The sequence below is a fragment of the Daucus carota genome, chromosome 6 (genome assembly GCF_001625215.2).
Source record: "Daucus carota subsp. sativus chromosome 6, DH1 v3.0, whole genome shotgun sequence".
Taxonomy (NCBI): domain Eukaryota; kingdom Viridiplantae; phylum Streptophyta; class Magnoliopsida; order Apiales; family Apiaceae; genus Daucus; species Daucus carota.
In genome coordinates this window covers 17,219,236-17,238,384 of record NC_030386.2, presented here as the reverse complement: position 1 = coordinate 17,238,384, position 19,149 = coordinate 17,219,236, and the positions used below count along the sequence as shown (strand labels likewise).

The window sequence follows — 19,149 nt, the reverse complement described above, 5'->3', positions numbered from 1 at the left end:
AAAATAGTCTCTTTCTTTTTCAAATATAAGTCGTTTGACGTTTTGACACACACTTATAAATCGTTTACCACACAAATTCACACTTTCAATCATGTTCGAGTCAGAGGTGCAACCTTTTTTATTTATATTTTTTTATCATCAAATTTTCTTTACTATTTATTTTTAATAAATTTTCAAGGATACAACAATATTTTAAGTAACCACGCATTTTTTAAAATTAATTAAATATAGTTAATAATCTTTGCAAAACTGCATAAATCAAATGAGAGAAGTGTTAGAATACAAAAAATTATTATAAAATAGTGTTCTATTCGTTAAGTGATACTATCATAGTATAATGAGAATAATGTTATACATATGATTCATAAAATTTTGTACTTGTTTAATTTTAGATTTTTTAACGTTTTTCTGTTTAAAATTTTTCATTTCAGCCAAAATTTGAAAAATAAGATATGTACACACAATTAAAAAATTGACAATACAGAAACAAAGTAGGAACATGAAACTAGGATTTTATTGTTTTAAAGTAAATATTCAATGTCGTATTATAATTAAGTTTAGCATCATCAAAATTAACACGGTTATACGCACAAATCCTGTGTAATATGAAGTTGACATTTGACTAATTATACTCCGAGAATGTTTTCATGAATATTCGAACTTTGAAATAATACTCCATGTATCTTTAATAAGTATTGGACTGCGATTAGAAATTTTACTAGACGTCTCTATTTTTAAAAACAGACCTCGAACTTTAGCTTGAACTCGAGATGACCATATGAGTCTTTGACAGTCAAAATTGAACAGTTCCAAGTTTGAAATTTGGAGTTCCCAAGTGTAAACCACACAGTGTACGTTGAAGGAATTTTCAGAAATTGATTCGATTCTGAGGAAAAAGATATTGCACTGATACACATCCTGGCCAAGAGATTGGAAGTCAAAGAGTCAAATACACTGTCTAGACTTTAAGTACAAATTATGAAATTAGTATTTTCTTTTTTTAAAATATAAGTCAGTTTGATTTTTTGGCACATATTTTTAAGTATTTTAATCGAATAGTCAAAATCATTATTTTTAAAAAAAATTGAATTAAAATGTATGGTTAATATTACTCCCTCCTTCCCATTTTAATAGTTCACTTTGCAAAGAAAAAATTTCCCATATTATTTGTCCTACTTCTTTGTCCAATACAATTTTATACAAGTTTCAATGTTAACATTTATTAGCATGTACAATTTTCATGATTTACAATGCAAACTATGTTGACTTTTAACAAAATGAATGAAAATTTAGTACTCCCTCCGTCCCTTTTTATCTGTCCATTTTGGAAAAAAAAACACATACCAAGAAATACTTGATTGTATAAACTTTTTCATTAAATACCTCTAATTAATATCTTGAAAATGGTGGAATACCCCTACTTTATGTCTTGAAAACATGAATTCAACCAAGTTTTAAATAAGTCAAGCCTTGAAAATTGAAATTATGTAGATATATTTCAAAAACTATCATTAAATTAGTTTTGAAAGTATAAATGGACAGATAAATAGGGACAAATTTTCACTTCCAAAGTGGACAGATAAATAGGGACGGAGGGAGTAGTGTTTTTGTATAATTAATGCATAACAATGATAACAACATATCATATTTAATTTTTCTTAATATGTGTGATTTGAGCAAAGTGGACAATTAAAATGAGAAGGAGGGAGTATTATTCAAAAGAAAGAATTTTAAAAATAAAAATTTTAACTATACGGTGAAAAGACTTATAAATGTTTGCTAGAAAGTCAAGCGACCTATGACTCCTGGCATGGCTACGAGTACGATTCATGTTATTTTACCGTAATACTCCATCCATCCCCAATTAGATGAACTTAATTTCGGGCACACAATTTAAGATTCATTGTCTGCATAGTTACATTACTTCTTTTTAAATTTTTATTTTTACATATAAAAATTAAAATATGAAATTTTCGTTTACAAAAAAACATTTAAAAAAAACAAATTTTAGGAACTAGACAATAAATACACCTTAAGTTAGATGTCCAAAATTAACTAGCTCATCTAATTTGGGTTGAATGGAATATGTAAACCACGGTCTTTTTAATGTGTGCCCAAGGGCACACAATAATCATTAAATTCTATAAAAATGGCATATTCTGATTGGTGGAGTTGATGTGAATGCAGGGGGCCATTATCATTTATTATTCATCCACCAATCAAAAGAAGCTATTTTTATTGGAGTTAGAGACTATTGTGTGCCATTGGGCACACCATAGAAAATCCCTTTAAACTAATAATTGAAATTATTTATTTTATAAATTTATGAAGGGTTTGTCTAGTGTGTGCCCATGGGCACATGCTAAGCACTAACATTTATAAAATTGGAGGGTTTTGACTGGTGTGGTTGTTGCAACTGCAGGAGGGTCCACCATTATTAATGAAAGTTAGGCAATAGAAATCATCCAAATTCATAAATTTTGGTGCTTAGTGTGTGCCCTTGGGCACACCATAGAAAAACCGATTTATGAATGCACATTTTTATGATACTTGCATTCATTTGATGAGATTTCCCACACGCAACGCCTTTCAGACTCACCCTGAATCAACGGCAATTAGTTTATGGTGGGTCCACATCAGCCAAATTGCCATGTCCTCACTGCGGGGACACCACATCGTATGGAGTCATGTATTTTTTTCACAATCGAGTAGGGGTGTCAAACGGATTTGGATACGGATCTGCCCGTATCCGAATTCGAATCTGAAAATCAATATCTGTATCCTGATTTGAATCCGAAATTTTTTAAAGGATGATATTCGAATCCGGATCTGATGAATATTGGTGGTGTTTGGCAGGACATTTATAAGTCGACTTCTGGTTTATAAGTTATAAACACTTATTTGTACCGTTTGTGTAAAAAGTCAAGAAGCACTTAAAAGAAGTTAGGATTCCTAGCTTTTGTTTCAGGACTTCTACTTATTTCCCAAACAGTTTAATCACTTATAAGTCTTAACTTGCTTCTGACTTCTACTCCACTTTTTTATTTTAAGCAAAAAACACTTATTTTAAGCTCACTCAAACGGCCCCATTATATCCGAATATGATTTTTAATCAGAATTTTTATTTTTCTATTAAAATTTCTAAAAAATCATAAAAAATTTAAAATTAATTTTTATAAACTGAGTAAAAAATTAAAATCATTAAAGAATGTTTATATTAATTCAAAAATTAATTCTTATTTATCTTTCGATATAAATTTGTTATCTTTAAAATATTAAACTCAAATAAAATTATGATATATGTCTATAATATTTTAAAATTATACAAAATTTATATAAATATATTGTTTTATGTATACATATATAAATACACACATTATATACTTATTGAATAATAATAATAATAATATATAATATTTAATATCATATATATTTAATTTCGGATTCGGATATTATAGGATACAAATATGCCTATATCCGTATCCGTATCCGGAATTGTCGGATTCGGATGCGGATAATATCCGCTTTGGCTCGGATACGGATAATATCCGCTTTATCATGAATACGAATGCGGATTTTTCGGACGGATATCGGATTTTTCGGACTTTTTTGACAGCCCTACAATGGAGTAACAAATAATTATTCACATTCATAAAAAATGATTGAGAAAAAGTACTGAAATTTATATTCCAAACCCCCACCTCATTTTCCCTAGCTTTGTTATCAGATTATTCACATTCATAAATAATCAGACTTGAGTATTTAAGTATCACAAATCACAATCTATATTTATTGATAATTTAAGTGATTAAAATTTTATGACAAGTCACATTTATAAATACTAAACACGGTCAATTTTGATTTCACATATAATTTTAGTTATATATATATTTTTTGAAAATTCAATCTTATATACCTTACAAATTACTCCCTCCGTCCCTTTTTATCTGTCCATTTTGGAAAAAAAAACACATACCAAGAAATACTTGATTGTATAAACTTTTTCATTAAATACCTCTAATTAATATCTTGAAAATGGTGGAATACCCCTACTTTATGTCTTGAAAACATGAATTCAACCAAGTTTTAAATAAGTCAAGCCTTGAAAATTGAAATTATGGAGATATATTTGAAAAACTATCATTAAATTAGTTTTGAAAGTATAAATGGACAGATAAATAGGGACAAATTTTCACTTCCAAAGTGGACAGATAAATAGGGACGGAGGGAGTAGTATCTAATCTAATACTTTTCGGATTATTCATATTCGAACCTGAGACAATTATAATTTTAATAGAAAAAGTATACACATTTTTTACACCATTAATATTCTGGAAATAGAATAAATATGCACAAAAATTTTTGACACCATAATATCTCTGGACTCTGGAGTAGTCCTAGATAGCTAGGCAGCTATTCATCATCAGCTTTATCTGCTCTCACTTTGTTACACTCCTCCACCACTTTATCTTCCAATCATCTCATCCTCATCTCCACAGAGTCACGCAACACACACTCGCGCAATGCGCGTATAAAACGCTCTCATTTTCCTTTACCAGCTAACTTATACTACTTTAATGACGAGCGTTTCGTCGGAGGACGCTTCCGATGAGCGCTGCGGGAGCTACAGTCTCAGCGCTGACGTCAGCGAGTCGGAGAGTTCCAGCGGCTTCTCCGGCCGCCGATTCGATGTGGAGAGCTTGAGCGCCGAGTCTCCGTTGCCGCGGCGCGGTTTCGCCGGAAATGAGGGGTTTACGGCGCCGGTGATGTTTCCGGTGGTCGGAGGTAAGGATGTGGTGGTTTGGGAGGAGAGCACTCGGAAATCACAAGCTGATTTGTCAGGTAGTTATTTATACTCTTAAATCTCGATAAATGAATACGATGCGATTCATTTTTATTTATTTGTTGAGATTATTCGTTTATTTAAGTTAAAAATACACTATCGAATCGAAAATTTTGATGATTAATTAATGATGTCATTCATTTTATTTATCTAACTGTATTTGCTTAAAGTTTCCTAATTTAGGTCTAAACATAGACCAGTGTATGTGAATTATAGAGCAAGTAGATCCAATCAATTTACTCACAATGTAGCTATGAATGTGTGTGTTTATATACACAATGAGGTTGTTTAGGTTTATATGAATTGTAATATTTGTGATTTGAAATTGTCGAGTTTATTTGAAATTGTCGAGTGTATTGCTGTTATATTAATATGATTTTAAGTAAGTAAAAATGTGGTTATTTGATTAATGCTAGTTTAGTTGTATTAACATGTGTTTGTTTGATGTGTATTTATTTTTGTGTTTGGAACTTGTAGAAGTTGAGATGATAAAGGAAAGATTCGCTAAGCTTCTACTTGGAGAGGATATGTCGGGAGGGGGTAAGGGTGTTTGTACTGCTTTGGCCATTTCAAATGCCATCACAAATCTCTCTGGTTAGTGCAATTTTACCCCTTTTCTGTTAATGTCGTGTATTGGTGTGATTGGTGACGTTTATGTCTGGATGTATATAAATGTCCGATTTATGTTTGTTGTTTTGTTTTTAGCTACCGTATTTGGTGAATTGTGGAGGCTGGAGCCATTGGCGCCACAAAAGAAGGCAATGTGGCGAAGGGAGATGGAATATTTACTGTGGGTCAGTGATTCAATTGTCGAGCTTGTTCCGTCTGTACAACAGTTTCCTGGTGGAGGGAGTTATGAAGTAATGGCAACACAACCTCGGTCAGATCTGTATATTAATCTCCCTGCCCTTAAAAAGCTTGATGCTATGTTGATTAGCATTCTTGATGGGTTTGAAGATCTGGAATTTTGGTATGTTGAACGTGGAATGGCTGTAGCTGAAGGCAATGGCGGCGATGCCTATTCATCTGCGTTTTCAAGTGGGAGGCCTTCAGTTCGGCAGGAAGAGAAATGGTGGTTACCTTGTCCCAAAGTTCCATCGAAAGGGTTGTCTGAGGATGCTAGGAAGAGGTTGCAGCAGTGCAGAGACTGCACAAATCAGATACTGAAGGCAGCATTAGCAATTAACAGCAACGTGCTTGCTGAAATGGAAATTCCAAGTGCTTACGCGGAAACCTTACCTAAGGTGTGGCTCAGGGTTTTGGTATCTTACTCATGTGATACAGTTTAGCTTAAGATGCCTGACATCGTGCATTTGCTTGTTTTGTGTTTTTGTTTTTCTTGACTGATATATTATGATTGCATAGTTCTTCGTTTTATCAAAAAAGTTTAGACAGTGCTATACACTGTCATCAAAAGAGTTTCTCTTGAAGGTGACTTGCACTTGAAGCTTTCAGGCTTCTTGATGAATAAAAAGTTGTTGTCTGTATATTACCGCACTAAATAGACAAAATCCGTTCATAGATTTCATGTTAAATAATCTTCTCTCATTAATACCGCTGGGGCTATCACAAAAACTACTTACAAGTACTACTAAGTACTACCAAGTTCCTGCTACTGTAGTTTTAAATCTTGATTGTATTTATGAATTGATTATATTTAATTGATGAGATTACAGGTAGTGCATGGATAGTATTGCTTTTATTTACATTTTATCCTGAACAAATGTATATATATGCCTTGGATAGGTATTCGTATTTACGTTGTTAGGACATGGTAGTAGTATATATGGAACAATCTATCATTTTTCTAATAATAATTTTTTGGTTCAACTGCACATAAGATGTATTGATAGAAGTACATAAATGAAAAAAAATGAGGAATAAAAGATAACAGAACCTGCATCAATAAAATTAATGGTCACGTGATAACATAAAAAAATTTTATTAGTTGATATATCTTTTCAGCATCACCTTGTATTTTTCTCTAATAACTTAGATGGTGCCACCCAATTACAGAATGGAAAAGCTTGTCTGGGTGAAATAATCTATCGCTACATAACAGCGGACCAGTTCTCTCCAGAATGTCTTCTTGATTGCTTAGATCTGTCGTCGGAGCACCACACTCTGGATGTAGCAAACAGAATAGAGGCAGCTGTGCATGTATGGAAACTTAAAGATCAGAAAAACCATTCTAGTCATATTAAATCTAAGCGTTCATCTTGGAGTGGCAAGGTAAAGGGTCTTGTTGCTGATGGTGAAAAGAACCATATTTTAGCTGAACGGGCAGAGACCTTGTTGCACAGCCTGAAATTGCGTTTTCCTGGTCTTCCACAAACTGCTTTGGACATGAACAAAATTCAATATAACAAGGTAATTTCTTTCCTAACCACTTCCTTGATACTTAGAAAATGGGAATGACTTGTACAGAAGTCAAATTCTTTAGGACTATTACAGACTTACAGTCACTAAAATTGTTATATATGGTTGTTCTTCACTTTCATGAAACTATATTTCATTATGTTATTCAGGGGCAGAAGATTAGTAAAGGTATATGATATTCTAGCTCTTAACACCGGATTTACGAAACCTTGTAGATTTGCAGCACCCTTTAAACTAGAAAGTTTAGAAAATATTTTCAAGGACCTTTTAATCAGACTGTAAAAGAGTTAAGATGATGTTGACATATGTCATGGGGTGTTTTTAGTATCTGAATAACCATGCAATATCTGCACCATGTAACTGTATATGCTCTTGGGTCTTTTTTGTTGAAAAATAATGATGAGTTGCTTCACTTGGTTACACATATTGTGATATGCTTGATTTATTTCCCGTGGATTTACTTTTATTTCATATATTCAGGATGTAGGGCAGTCAATTCTTGAAAGCTACTCAAGGGTAATGGAGAGCTTGGCGTTTAACATAATGGCAAGGATCGATGATGTATTATACGTGGATGACTCTGCCAATAGATGTTCTGCTGCAGAATCTATGTCTATCTTCAGCAGGGGGAATTTGGCTGGTCAACCAATTCAAAAGCGGATATTACCTAGTCCATTCTCAATTCAGCACACACCCTACACTTCTCCCTTTGCTACTCCAACATTCTGTTCTTCCCCTCCTATCAGTAATGGTCTCAAGGGTTTGCCTAGCATGCCAATGCCAGCTGACCTGGATAAGCTGTGGTCTTATGCTGGAAACCTTAGTGCTAGAAGAATATCTGAAGATGGTCCTGAAATCGATAAATAATTATACATATCTTAGGAATGAACTTGCAAAGACAGGCTATAAGCTGGACTGTGAAAGTGATGCCTAATGAATAGATCGGTAGTTTAGGTCTTGTATATGGCTATGACAAATTAGAGATACGGGGTGAATCATATTCGGAAGGTTCGAGTCGTAGTTTCTCATCAATTCCTCTAACAGTGAAGTAGATGTTCCTTGTTATATATGGTATGAAGAAGTTTTTTCCATTTCTGAATAAATTTTATTTTGTCTGTCTATGAGCATGTCCAACCATGTAATATATGCTATAGAAAAATATAGAGATTATGAAAAATACTCGACTCCAATAATAAAATTTTCCTATCTAAATATAGTCACCCTACTAATGTTGGTTATATTTGTTGAATCTATGTTAATGTGCATCGTTTATCTTTTTATGTTGGTTATATTTGTTAAATCTCTACTGACGTGTAAGAATATTTCACATCGTTTATTATGAAAATAAGATTTCATTTTATTTATTATCATATTAAAATGATATTTTTCATTTTTAATAATCTAAAATATTAATACATACGATATTTAAAATATAACCGACCAATATAATCAAACGTGTTAAAGATGTTTTAATGAAGTTTAGAATACATGAATGTTTATAATAAATTACCAGTTGAAAAAAGCTTTAGATAATTGGAACGAATCGTTTTCTTTCTATTGGAGTTTAGTGTAGTTTGGCTTTCCGCCGGATATTATAGCGCTTCTACATTTACGATAAAAATTTAGAATTATAATCATCTTGTTAGAAAAATTTGTCAATAATATAACTAAAAACAGTTGCGGATAATATGATTATAAAAGGTTGTCGATAATATGCTCAAGAAAGCTGTTAATAATATACACTTAATAATCGCTCAAAATATAATCGCGCTAATGTGTTTACGGATCACACTTTAACATTCTTACCGTGTGAAAATTATGTTAAAATAAAACTTTTTACAAGTATTTTTAAATAACTCACGGTCTTTAAAGACTTAGTACATTTATATTAATGCAGTCTACGATCATATTTTATATAAATGTGAATATTATGTTAAAGGGTTGTAGTAAATTAATTTTTTAAGCAAATTTATGCAAGAATATTCGGGAAAAGAAGATAAACCCACCATAAGTCCATAACTATGAATCACCCTCACTATATTCTCATGTAGACAAAGACAACACACAATTAGACATTGTAGAAATTACAAAATAGTAAATGACTGCATGGTGTAGGATTGATTGGCTGTATAAAAAGATTAAACATATGCATAGAACAAAGTAAATAAATAATAAGTCATAATAATGATCTTTGGTTATTATGCTTGATAAAAAATTACTTTTTTCGTTATAAATTAATAATTATTTTGACTTTTTACACAATCAAGATAAAAAGATGTACTTCTATATGTTGTTTTCGCGGAACATATATAAAAATATTAATTCTTTTTTCTAAAGGAATTAACGATCAGAATATCTTAAATTACATTCAAAAAATAAATTACAATCAAAATTACATGTTATATTTTTGATAAATGGATTTAGCAAACACGAAAATAATCCTTGCCAACATATAGAATAATAGGGTCAAGATTCTTTTAGAACCTTCTAATTAATTAGGATAGGATTATTTTGAATCCGACTTGAAAAAAATGATGTTTATGTAATATATCTATAATTTTTTTATACACAATTCAAAGGAACGTATATTTAAAAATTTATTTAAAATTTAGAATTTATTTATGCGATGGGATCTTGGCAGAGCGGCCCTAGAATAACATACTATAAATACAACGCTCTCGACATTCACACACAAAATTAATTTCAATTTCTGACTAAACCCCACTCCGCAAGTATGAACAAGAAAGATCGCAACGGCAAGAAAACATCCAACGCGCCGCCGATGGTCGGCGGCATAGTTGAAAAGGGCTTCTCCGAAAACACCCCACTCTCCCCTTCCTCTTTCCCACGCGCCACCGTCCTTCCTTTTCCGGTCGCCCGTCATCGCTCCCATGGCCCTGTAAGCCCTCCCCATCCTTCTAACCTCGACAAGTTAGTAGACAATGTATTTTTAATCTCGATATTGAATAGAATTTTCCGACCACGCGTTTTCACTTTTTCTAGGTTTGAGTCGCCGGTCCCAAATTAGTAGTCATTTCGACTTTTTACTCGGTATATAAAATTGACAAGATTAGATTTTGTTAAAAAAATAATTAGTTACGTGCAAAATGTCAAAAAGAGTCCTATTACTCATATTAGGTTTGTATTTGTAGTGGTGATTAGTTAGTTTTGGTGTGTGGAATTTTTGTGACAGCATCAGGTGATAGAGCAAGTGATGCTAGTAGATTTTTGCTATCGGAATTCCCCGGTTTTGTTTAAGAATTTGTATTTTTGTTTTTGATTTTTTGGGGTTTTAGGTGTGGGGTTTTAGTGGTTTTTTGGTTAGCTATTGGTGTATGTTTCGATTGTGGATTGTGATAGCGTTAGCCGTTGGGGACCTATGCATGTAATGCTAGTTGAAGTTTGCCTTCTTTTCTTGAAATGTCTTTTTGAATTTTGATCGTGGATTAGAATTTTGTTTTGTTTTTTCTGTGTTCTTAGTGTTGTTTAGCTTATGTATTTGAGTCTGTATTGATTGGTACAGCATTGGGCACCTAAATTGAGTGATTCTATTGGAAACTTGAATGATGAGGATGAGAATGAGGATGATGATGATAATGGGGAGATGATGGCACAGTTTGCTGAGCCAGTTCAGAGGAAAGAGAAGAAGAGTGTGGATTTTAGTCGGTGGCGAGAGCTCATAAATGATAATGCCGGTATGATTTCGAAACCAGTGCAGAGGAAAGAGCAGGAGCTAATGACTAATGCAGTTATGAGTTCTAATAAGGAAAGCAATAAGCTTAATGCAAAGCCTAAAGAGCTAAATGGAGTTAATGAGGCTAATAAAATTGATGAGAATGTGAGTAGGCATGTTGATTTTGAGAATGCTGTTCAGGTAGAGGGAGGGGTTTTTGGAAATGATTACAAGGTACAGGATGTGGAGATGGAAATTGCAGATTTTTCAAAGAAGAATGTGGTGGTAGAACAAGAAGAAGATGTCTCGGATATGAATATTGATGATGTGTCAACTGATGCGCATAATGAACTTTTTCTCAGTGAACCTACAAACCATAGGAACCCGTATAAGTCAGCATTAGATAGGAATGATATATTGGAATCTGTCTTGAAACCTGGTCGTGTCGACAAATACTTGGGATTTGAACAAGAACCAAAAACCCTTGGTAGTCAAATCGATGCTGAGAATCGTGCTCGTCTTCAGGAAATGTCAGCTGATGAGATTGCTGACGCACAAGATGAGCTGAAGAAGAGGCTGAGTCCTTCAGTACTAGAAAACTTAAGGAGAAGGGGGCAAGACAAATCAAAGAAGCAAAAAAATTCAACTTCAGGTGTACGTATTGGTGGTCAAGTCGGGAACCTTCGGGGTGAAAATTTGAATGATAAATCTACATTTCCTCAGAGTGAAACATCATTAAATGCGACAGAGACAGATTTGGTGATGACACAAGCTGACAAAGCAATGCCAGTAAATGACAATAGTGGCAGTCCATGGGATGCTTGGAGCAAAAGGGTTGAATCTGTTAGGGAATTGAGGTTCTCATTGGAAGGAAATGTCATTGATATGTCTGGTAGGAATTCACTTAGTATAGTTATTTGGATATGTTGGTTATACCTCATAACATATAAAAAAAATTATATTTTATATGATTTATGTACCCTTAAATTGTTTTTATACTAATTATCCAATCAAGCTTTTAAGAGTTCATTTTTTATGTTAAGGTATTAAGAGTGGATATAGTGCGGGAAATGTCTCAGAACGTGACCTTCTTCGAACTGAAGGTGACCCTGCTGCTGCAGGTTACACCATCAAAGAAGCAATAGCGCTTATTAGGAGTGTGGTTAGTTTATACTACATTTTGGTCTTCAAATGTTATACCTGCAGCAATTACTACTGTTCTTTGGACTTGTATTTATGAACAATTTGGGGATGCAAATTTCAGGTTCCTGGGCAACGCGTCCTTGCATTGCATTTACTTGCATCTGTGCTTAATAGGGCATCAAGCTGCATCCTGCAAAATCAAGTTGGGGACACCTGGAAATGCTCTAACAACAGACTTGCTGACTGGGGGGCTATCTGGGCTTTTATATTAGGCCCAGAGCCAGAGCTTGCATTTTCACTTAGGCGAGTCTCAAAATTCCCCCCCCCCCCCCCCCCTCATTTGAAGGTTTCAGTATCATCACATTTGTTATGTACACATCATGTTTCTTTTAGGGACAGCTATACCCCACAGACAAATATGTTTCCTGTGCTATGCAAGTATCTTATATAGATTAGTGATGCTCTGAAGAGGAATTTACTCTTCCCCCCTGCCTCGGGGGGAGGTGTGTAGAGGAAGAATATGATTCACTTTACTCTACAAAATGGTTGGGTCTACCTTCCTTGGGCTAAGGACCAATCCCATATACACAACATTAAATGGATCAGCCTACTTTTTGTGCACACAAAAAAAGTTTTTGATATAATTTAGATAAAAAGAGAATTAATATATTTTCTCTTCGTGCATATATCTATAAATCTATAAATATACAAAAAATATCTATTGTTATATTCGTATTTACATACAATGATAGTATACTGTATAAAGTTTATATATATAATGTAGTTCTCACTTAATAAATATATTTTTTTGGGACCCAAAGTAAAACCTAAACATGACACAAAATCTGTTGTGTACTTTCGAGATTCTTGAGCTGACATATATTTTGTACTATTTTGAGTTGTCTATGGTTTTTGTTATGTACTTGGCTGATTAAGGGGGCGTTTCAATGGTAGGCGTGAATGGGGAAACGTGAATGGGAACGGATATCCCAAGGTGTGCGGATGGAATGCTTTCCGCACAAAATGGGAATGGGGTTCCCATTCCATACAACAAAATTGCTAATCCAAACACCAACATGAGTTTGAGGTTCCGATTCCCGGGGCTCATTAACCATGAACTAAAGGGCCCCTACAAGTGGTCAACAGAATATGCCTCACTTCACAAGTCTAAGTGGTCAGGTCTGCCTCTCTGGAGCCAAGGATAAAATAAAGATGTAACGATTATTGTTATGATGTATGAGTTAAGTTTCATGCGGCTGCAAGTTTTGATGAGGTCCTTTAGCTGACATAAATTTGGTAGATTTCGAGGAGTCTGCTGTTTTTGTTTTGCGTACTTGTCTGAGTTGCAATTGGTCAAATATTGGAGAAAATAAATTTAAGGAGCTATTACTCCCTCAATTGAGATTCTAGGACGAAGCTCGAAGTCTGTCCATAGTGTTGAGGTTTAAAATGAGGCCTGCATTCATTTTATGAAACTTGAATCAAGTATATAATAAAGTTGAGTACTGATTTTTAAAGTAAATTGACCCGTGTACTGTTAGTATGAACTGAAGCTGTAACTTTTAACATGTTCAAGAGTCGAGCTGTCCATTGATGTGATTTTCTTGTTTACTTAACCTTCAGCTTCTTTAATTTGCAGGATGTCTCTTGATGATAACCATGACTCTGTGGTTTTAGCTGGTGCCAAAGTCATTCAGTCTGTACTTTGTTGTGACATCAACGAGAGTTTTTTTGATATTTCCGAGGTAGATATCAATTCAAGGGTTCTCGTTATTCTTTGTTTCTATCGTATCTTAACTTTGCTACACATGCTTTCAGAAAACAGTAACCTATCAGAATGGTGTCTGTACTGCTCCAGTATTTAGAAGTAGACCCAGAATCGAAGATAGTTTTCTTAAAGGTGGCTTGTGGAAGTATAATACTAAACCTTCAGATCTTCTTCCTTTTGATGACAACACCATGCACCACGAAGCTGAAGGTGAGAAAACTATTCAGGATGACATTGTTGTTGCAGGACAAGATTTGGCAGCGGGTTTGGTCAGAATGGGGATTATTTCAAGAATCCGCTATCTTTTGGAGGTAAGAATTTGCAAAAGGATGTATTTATAAGTCTGAGATAATTGTAGCATGAAACTTTGAAAATTTTGAATTAAAGTGTACCCCATGGTCGATTTTCTGACTTCCCCAAGAGCATGTACTTGTGGAATTTCGAATTTTCTTACATCAAAGAACCCATGATGTCTTTTCTCTAGCTTCATATTTTCTCCGGAAAGTTGGTCAGAGGCCTGTGCCAATTTTGTCTAAATTAAAATAGGTTCCTTTACTGTTTCCTCGGAAAACCTTTACAACTGACAAGACAGCTACTTGGGTATCGTTTAAACTTTTTCTTGTAATGGTTAGCAAGATACCATCTTGTATTTGGTATATAAACTTGTTTAATGCGGTATGTTGAGCAAGTCGGCAATACTTGTTGATAAAGAAACATGCTGTGGAGGTTTATCTGCATGTCTCTAATCTGGTATTTACCATAATCCTATAGATTTTTTGTGGTTTAGTTAACATTTGTCACTTGCAATTTCAGACGGACCCTTCATCAGTTCTAGAAGAATGTGTAATCTCTATACTAATAGCCATAGCAAGGCATTCCCCGGCTTGTTCAGATGCAATTATAAACTGTGAAAGACTTGTTCACACAGTTGTCAAAAGATTTACTATGAATGACCAAATGGAGATCAATTCCTTCAAGATAAAGGCTGTTAAACTTATGAAGGCAAGCCATTTACATATGTAGCTTTCTTCAGAATTCGATGACTTAAAAGTCTTGTCAAATAATTTAGTTTTTTTTTTTTTTTTCCTAATTAGGTTTTGGCTCAATATGAGAAGAACTGTTTAGAATTTACAAAGAATGGAACTTTCCAGAAGATGACTTGGCATTTGTATCGATATACATCCTCCATTGACCACTGGGTGAAATCGGGAAGGGAGAACTGCAAAAAATCATCTGATTTGATGGTTGAACAACTTCGTTTTTGGAAAGTCTGCATTCAGTATGGTTACTGTGTATCTTATCTCACAGATTTGCTCCCTTCTCTTTGTATCTGGTTGGATGTATCCACACTTGAAAAGATGATTGCTAGCAACATTCTTGACGAGTTTACTTCCATTGCAAATGAAGCATACCTTGTCTTAGAGGTTCTCACTAGACGACTTCCAAACTTCTATTCACAAGTGGAATCAGAAGAAATTGACACAGATGACAAAGAAACATGGTGTTGGAGTCATGTAGGCCCAATTGTTGATTTAGCTTTAAAATGGATAGCATTTAAGAGCGATTCAAATCTTTCTAAATGCTTTGAGTGGAAAAATGCAAGTAGGAGCGATTCTGTTGTGAAGAGTCAGACAGTGAAGTCCCTGTTATGGGTAATTTCATCAGTCATGCACATGCTTTCCAGTTTATTACTGCGTGTCATTCCAGAGGATACCTCTCGTCTTCAAGGGGGGCAGCTTCCATGGCTTCCAGAGTTCGTTCCTAAAATTGGACTTCATGTAATCAAACATGAGTTTCTCAGCTTTACAGGGATGACCAACAAAGATTACGGCAAGTATTCTTCTCGGTGTGGTTCTTTCCTCGAGTATCTGTGTTATCTGAGACATGAAAGTGAACCTGAGATGTTGTTTGCTTCTGTGGTCTGTCTTCGGGGATCAGTTCAAGTTGTTCATTCTATTGATAAGCTGATCCGACTTGCGAACATGCATACGACATCCTCCCAGGGATTCACTTTTTCAAGTGAAGATAAAATACTTGCGGCTGGAATTCTCAACTCTTCCTCGGCCGAATTAGAAATGATGATGATAACTTTTATGGACTTAATTGCTTCCGAGTGGCAATTTATGCAATCCATTGAGATGTTTGGTAGAGGTGGTCCTGCTCCAGGTGTTGGTATCGGTTGGGGTGCTTCTGGTGGCGGGTTTTGGTCGAAAACAGTCTTATTGGCTCAAATGGATGCAAATGTGGTCATTCACTTACTTGAGTTACTTCCAGTTGTGCATGCCAAAGATCCACCAAATTCTGAAGAGATGAGATTTATTATGCAGAAAATAAATTGTGCATTGAATATATGTTTAATCGCTGGGCCAAATGACAGATTCTTGCTGGATAAGTTGTTAGGCTACCTGTTTCAAATCCCTGTCCTTAAGTGTCTTGATCTGTGTGTCAGGGAATTCAAAGAAATCAGGTGGCAATATGAAGAACAAGACTACCAGCTCTTCAGTGATTGCTTGACTTCACACTTTAAGAATAGATGGCTGTCTCTGAAAAAGAAGTCAGGGGCAGAAAGTAAAAAGAGTCGTTTGGGTCATGAATCACCTAAAAATAAAAAATTTAATCTGGACACTATACACGAGGATTGTCACACGTCAAACATTAATGGTCATGGCCATAATTCAAATTTTCTGGTAGTAGAATGGGCTCATCAGAGACTGCCACTTCCTTCACATTGGTTTCTGAGTTCACTCTCAAACATTATAGACAGAAGTGCTAAACTTTCTAGTGTACCTGATTCACTAGACTGCAAAAACAATGCTGCCTTACTAGAAGTGGCGAAAGGTGGATTATTTTTCCTTTTAGGTATTGAATCTGTGTCGAATTTTCTTTCTTCTAATTACCACACATCAGTTCAACACGTGCCACTATCATGGAAATTGCATTCTTTATCGGCATGCCTGTATGATGGAATGGGTGTTCTTGAAGACAACAGTAGAGATCTATTTGAGATTTTGCAAGAACTATATGGACAGCATCTTGATAAGTCAAGGCTCTTGCATAAGGGAGGGATGGATAATAATCTGGAATTACTGAGGTTCCATTCAGACGTTCATGAGAGTTACTCTACATTTATCGAAACACTGACAGAGCAGTTTGCTGCTGTATCTTATGGTGATATGATATATGGGCGGCAAGTTACTATGTATTTACATCGCTCTGTTGAGTCTCCTGTAAGACTAGCTGCATGGAATTCCCTTTCTAATGCTCGTGTTCTTGAACTTTTGCCACCTATAGAAAAATGTATTGCAGAGGCTGAAGGGTACCTCGAACCTGCTGAGGTATTGCTATGAATTGTTTCTATTGCTTTTGTATTGGGGGTTTTGGCTGACTTTTTTATTGTCTGCTGTATCTAGAATGAAATGAGAATCTTTTTATTATAAACCAAAAACTGTTAGTATTGTAGGGTTTTTTTTTTTTGGAAAAAGATGCAAAAAATAATATTTGGTCAAAGTGATTCTTTCTTTGAACAATTTTACATGACCACACACTATTCCATGATGCAGGACAATGATAAGATTCTGGAGGCTTATGTGAAATCATGGACGTCGGGGGCTCTTGACAGAGCAGTTGGTCGTGGCTCAGTTGCATTCACATTGGTTCTGCACCACCTAGCCTCTTTTATTTTCGTCAATCCCATTGGTGATAGGGTAACAGTGAGAAACAAACTTGTTAAATCTCTCTTGAGAGATTATTCTGGTAAAAAGCAACATCAGGTACAAAACTTTTTTCCCTATTCTTATTTGGAGTTGGCAGATTAACTAGTTTCTTTGATGTACTTCTAAATGTACATTAACATGTTACTGTATGTTGATGTTTGCCCATGGTGATTAGGACTTTCAGAAACAGAGGTTTTAAATTTAAATTATAATAATTGAGCAAATTATACATTTACATACCAACTTGATAAGAATGCCACTATAGCTGTTTATTCTATAGGGAAAAACCTTGGGCAACTTGAGATCTGTGGCTCTGTCTTGTATAACATGGTTGCTCAATCAAGCACTGAAATATATAGATCATATTGATGTATTCTTTTTCGCCTTTTTATCTTGGTGATATGTCTTCCCAACCAAAGTGTATAAACAAGATTATTTTCCCTGAAACATTTATACTAGATCACATTTGATTTTTATAATCACTTATATTTTATTTTTTTGGGTCATAACAGAGCATGATGATGGATCTAATTCGATACAGCAAGCCATCTACTGACCAACAACTTGGCAAAGAACTTCCAGTGCCTCAGATGTATGAATTTGACAAAAGATTTGACTTGCTGAAACAGGCCTGTGAAGGAAGCATCTCGCTCTTGAGTGAGGTAGACAAGCTTAGGTCTAGCTTTGGAAAGTAACAGTTTTGTCATATGACATGCTTGTACAGAGAGGTAGCTAACCAAGAGTAGCTTGAACTAAAAGCATGATAAATTTTCTTATGATGGAAATTAAGTCTCTCTCCCGGCCCTACTTTCCTACTTCAGTTTCAGCTGTGCTTTCGAGTATGGGGGGTTAGGAGGGCTGCATATATCATTTTTGCGAGTGAGGTACGTCTTCCAGGTCCTTAGTGGCACATACTGAGCATGCATGGTTTGGTTAGTAATTCCGTTATTTGCTGCATACCTGCAGTATACTAGCACTAACTTCTCATCAGCATAAGCATTATATCCTGTTCGGCTTCTTGGATTCTTTTTCTTGCTAAATGTGCAACAATTTCAGGGCCCAATTAGTTGGAAAACTGTATTATTTGCCTGATATCATCTGAATGACTGTAAAAAGTCAATCAAAGTGTTCTAATAGCATGCTCCAAATACTAAGAACCAATAGTAGCATAGTGGCCGGTAGGCACCGAATCGCAAATATTATATGTATACACCATAATAAGACGATACAATATATTATGATACACCTGATTCATGGAATATCTTTCTTTTTCTTGAATGATGTGATATTGATTTCGCTTTTAAAGAAAGCGGATCAGATTGCCTGTTACTTAAAAGTTGCAAGAGTAAAGGTGAAAAATACCACCACACTCGTCGTTTTGAGAGGGAATTAAGTCTCTCCGACATACGTTTTAAAGGAGTAGCGTCAGTATTTGGTTGGAGTAAATGAAGTGGAATGAGCAAAACCAAAAGAAAACATAAAAGATCGGAGGGAGTTCTGAAAATAAATATATAAATTTTAAATTGTTATTATGAGATTTTAGAATAAATTGGATATAGGAAGGAATGGAATTTTTTAAAATGAGGGTGTGAACTCTAGTATAAGAGGTAATGAATGGAGCGAAGAATGG

General features: G+C 34.7%; 2 protein-coding genes across 3 annotated transcripts; both read left to right on the top strand.

Moving 5' to 3' along the window:
* The first annotated feature begins 4,372 nt into the window (after positions 1–4,372).
* Positions 4,373–8,313, top strand: LOC108228014 (rop guanine nucleotide exchange factor 1). The gene is made up of 5 exons (XM_017403468.2): positions 4,373–4,842; positions 5,321–5,437; positions 5,549–6,087; positions 6,860–7,213; positions 7,703–8,313. The coding sequence occupies exons 1-5, from the start codon at positions 4,578–4,580 to the stop codon at positions 8,087–8,089; spliced, it is 1,662 nt and encodes a 553-aa protein (XP_017258957.1). The 5' UTR covers positions 4,373–4,577; the 3' UTR covers positions 8,090–8,313.
* A 1,573-nt stretch (positions 8,314–9,886) lies between these two features.
* LOC108227415 (transcriptional elongation regulator MINIYO) lies at positions 9,887–18,616 on the top strand. Of its 2 annotated transcripts, XM_064080437.1 has the most exons (11): positions 9,887–10,121; positions 10,746–11,787; positions 11,939–12,057; positions 12,160–12,341; positions 13,678–13,783; positions 13,857–14,117; positions 14,620–14,808; positions 14,901–17,141; positions 17,367–17,576; positions 18,032–18,247; positions 18,347–18,616. In XM_064080437.1, exons 1-10 carry the CDS (start codon positions 9,957–9,959, stop codon positions 18,212–18,214), a joined length of 4,698 nt encoding a protein of 1,565 aa, XP_063936507.1. In that variant the 5' UTR covers positions 9,887–9,956; the 3' UTR covers positions 18,215–18,247; positions 18,347–18,616. The 2 variants fall into 2 exon arrangements, with proteins under 2 accessions (XP_063936507.1, XP_017258029.1); XM_017402540.2 differs by having other exon boundaries at positions 18,032–18,616.
* Positions 18,617–19,149: the final 533 nt, after the last annotated feature.